The following is a 3,790-nucleotide window of genomic DNA, read 5'->3' as shown; positions in this document are numbered from 1 at the left end:
CATAAATATACATATACATTAAATTTAATTTACATTTGATTAATAAATATTATAAGAAAGTAGGATAAAATGCTTACAGTGGTTGTTTCTAGGTTGTAAAACTACATTTTACAGTATTTCACATGCCATATACTGAGTACATATTTAGATATAAAAATTTTGGAAACAGACATATTTTGAACTAGAAGTCGTGGAAGATAAATTGTGTCCACTAACTGATGGCCTTAAAAACATCAGTGAGAGGATCATTGCCCGCATAATTTTCTTTTCACAGCATCTTTCACATCTCTGTTTCTCAGACTGTATATTAGAGGGTTGAGCATTGGAATTATAAGTGTGTAGAACACAGCAACAATCTTGTTTTGCTGGGGTGAGGCGATGGCCTCAGGTTGAGCATACATGAAGAACACAGTCCCATAGAATAAACCCACCACTGCTATATGGGAACCACAGGTGGAGAAGGTCTTACTCCTTCCCTGAGATGAGGGGATCTTCAAGACAGTGGAGAGGATATAAGCATAAGATATCAGAATAGCCATTGTCGTAACGATGATGATAAAAGCAGAGAAAACAAACAGCACAATCTCATTCAGAAAACTGTCAACACATGAGATCTCAATCAGGGCTGGGACATCACAGAAAAAGTGGTCCAATCTGTTTTCTTCACAGAAATGCAAACTCAAGGTGAAACCTGTTTGTACTACGGAGTTAATGACTCCACAGATATAACAGCCAGTTACCAACCAAACACAGACCTTCTGGGACATGTGCACTGGGTAAAGGAGAGGAGCACAAATGGCTGAGAATCGATCAAATGCCATCACAGCCAGAAGAAAGCCTTCAGTTGTGACAAAGAGGGCGAAGAAGAAAAATTGGGCTGCACAGCCGTTGTAAGAAATTTTCTTTTCATTAGACAAGAAGTTGGCTAGAGTTTTAGGAGCAATGACAGTGGAGCAGCAGAGGCCTAAATAGGACAAGTTTCTGAGGAAGAAATACATAGGGGCGTGAAGCCTGGAGTCCACCCAAATAACGAATATCATGCTGGTATTTCCCACCACAATGACAATGTAGATTAGCAAGAAGGCTAGGAATAAGAGCATCTGTAGTTCTGGAGGGGTTCTGAAGCCCAGTAGAATGAACTCAGTCACCTCTGAGTAATTCCTATTCAACATTCTTCATGCCTAAGGTATAAGTGCAACAAGAGGGACAAAAAAAAGAAATAACCAGAACGCTTTTATTTTTTTAGTAAAAATAATGCAACTGGTGAACCAGCAGAGAAAAAATTTTGCTTCATCATATTGTTCCCGATATTTTCCAAAACAGCAATGAATGTTCAAAGACTGGGTTATGATGTGAACAGGTTTTCCTAGTGAACAGTACAATTTGATTGATTAGCTATGCCAATATATTTATTTGCAAATGATGCAGATTAGCCCTCTAGGCGTGCTCTAGAAAAATGGATATTCTAGGGAAATATCTGAAACCAACAGCTGTTTTTTATTTATTGATTCATTATCAGTTTTCTGCCAGTGAAAGTTATCTCCCTGATAGCCTGAGTCATTTTAATTTTTATTCAGAGTGAAAACCTGACTCATTTGATAGTCTCGTTTTCTTAAAAGGAAAATATGTTGTTTTAGTTTTCTCTATCTGCTATAGGAAAATAATATACAACAATTATATCTGGAGCCCTGATGACACAGTGGTTATAGAGCTTGGCTACTAACCAAAAGGTCGGCAGTTCAAAACTACCAGCCGCTCCTTGGAAACGCTATGGGGCAGTTCTACTCTATGGGTTTGGGTTTTTGTTTTTTTGGTAGTAGAAGGACGGCGTCAGTCATTATAAATAAATAATCTTGATAAATTACAGCTTTGTCTTGTTACACATTAGCTTCATATCTTTGTTTCTTCCATCATTTTTGTCCCTATGATTGTATACAGTCTTAGCGGCACAGTTCATGTGCTAAAAGCAGAAGTGATTCTTGCTTATATTCACTAAATTTGTTGAAATGAGGCTTTTATTGTCTTTCTTTCTTCCTCCCTTCTTTCCCTCTTTTTTTCCCTTTGGCTTTTGCAGATTGGAATGCAACTGGAGAGTTCTAAGATCTTGGTCAGTGAGTTTTCTGTCTTTTCAGATATAGACAAACCTAATCACAAATCAAAAGATCTATGCATATGAATAACAGAAGGCACACAGGACAATTCAACTCAAAGATGGTTGTAAATGAAAAAAAGTAATAAATATGTATTAACACAAACTTGAATTACATTTATTTCAGTTTATCTTGCTATGACTATAAAATATTCTTAAATAAAATACAGTGGAGAGGTAGAGAAAGAAAGTAAGTTTTTTATTCTAACTTTATGAATGGGGAAACTGAGACAAAAACAGATTTAAGAGGCTTGCATGGATCATGAGATTGATCAGCATACTAGTTTTCTCTTCAATGTTTTACCATTAAATGTAAAAAAAAAAAAGAAAACCTGACAAATTATAAATTCAACAATTCTCATACTATGAAAATGCCATGTAATTTTCATTATTGTTATGGTTCCATCAATATTTTGACATTATTTTTAACGCAGTTTGGCTCTATGGAAATATATTAGAATTAATTTGGTCCAGTTATAAATTCTACTTTTTTGAAAAAAATTAAAGTTGAATGTAGATGTCAATTGATTCTAGAAGGAAGAGAAATGGTCAAAAGTACCTGTTGCAGAGCCCGTCAACTACAAAACTTCATATTTTACATAGTAAGTTTCTGATTAGGACAGTACAAAAGAAAAAAGGGGAGAAATGTAACTAATACAATCTAAAAGAAAAGTGTGTGGAGAATAAACAATAGGCAAATATAAAATATCATCAAGAATGAATGCTACCTCTTATGTTATTAAACACTTTCCTATGTGTAAAGTCAAGCACATGCATGAAGAAACAAAAATATGAAAGGAAAGAAAGCAAACCTTTGTTTTAGAAGAAGTCTTTCTGCATTTCCTTGCTGTCCAGATCAAGTTTCAATTTGCTAAGATGAATAAGTACTAGTAAAAGTTGTAGCCTATCTCTTATTTTTTATTCTTGGTTTACTTGTTCATTGATTGGACCAACAAATAGCTGTGGGGCAGATCCTCAGAGAGATTCTTTTGTGGGGAGAGAAACTAAAGTGGCGGGCATTCCCTCTGCAGGCTATTCACCAGGGACTCACAGTTCCTCTTGCCAGCCAAGCATTTTGTGTTACAGTGCAGAAAGAAAAATGAAAGAAGAAATATTAATTAGTAAACTTATCAGACATTTGGAAAGTTAGAAGTCTTCTCTGGAAGACATATGAGCTAATCTACTGACAGAAAAGAGTAATAAACATAATTGGACGAGAAGTACTTGATTTATCTTTTATTTTCATGATTTACACACAGGGCTATTATTATTTTTCGTTTGAATTAATTACAACCCTTACTTTGAGTAATTTATTTCTTGCCTCTACTGTAATTAAATCATGCTGTGGTAAGTCAGGATTCACTTAGGAACACAGAAACCCTTCTACTCCAAACAGAGGAAAATTCATAAAGTGAATAGGCTAAGCAGTCAATGAAGCAAATAAAAGAATAAAAGCACGTGATGTTGGAGTAGCAGAGATGAGCAACAGCAGACAGTCACAGCAATTACCTACGATCTCAAGGCACAGGGGGAGGTTGTGGGAAAGATCTTTGAAGCCCTGGAATTTCTTCAAGAGTGAGATTCATGCTGGGGTTTGGCTAGCAGGAGTTAGGACCAAAAGAAAAAAACACCCCAAGAAGC

At 35.7% G+C, this 3,790-nt stretch overlaps 1 protein-coding gene across 1 annotated transcript; it reads right to left on the bottom strand.

Annotated features, from left to right (window-relative positions):
- Positions 1 to 245: 245 nt before the first annotated feature.
- Positions 246 to 1,199, bottom strand: LOC135228442 (olfactory receptor 9S13-like). The gene has a single exon (XM_064274222.1). It carries the CDS (start codon positions 1,170 to 1,172, stop codon positions 246 to 248), a length of 927 nt encoding a protein of 308 aa, XP_064130292.1. The 5' UTR covers positions 1,173 to 1,199.
- Between the last annotated feature and the right edge of the window lie 2,591 nt (positions 1,200 to 3,790).

The sequence above is a fragment of the Loxodonta africana genome, chromosome 22 (assembly GCF_030014295.1).
Source record: "Loxodonta africana isolate mLoxAfr1 chromosome 22, mLoxAfr1.hap2, whole genome shotgun sequence".
Lineage (NCBI taxonomy): Eukaryota > Metazoa > Chordata > Mammalia > Proboscidea > Elephantidae > Loxodonta > Loxodonta africana.
This window is presented reverse-complemented; position numbering and strand designations above follow the sequence as displayed.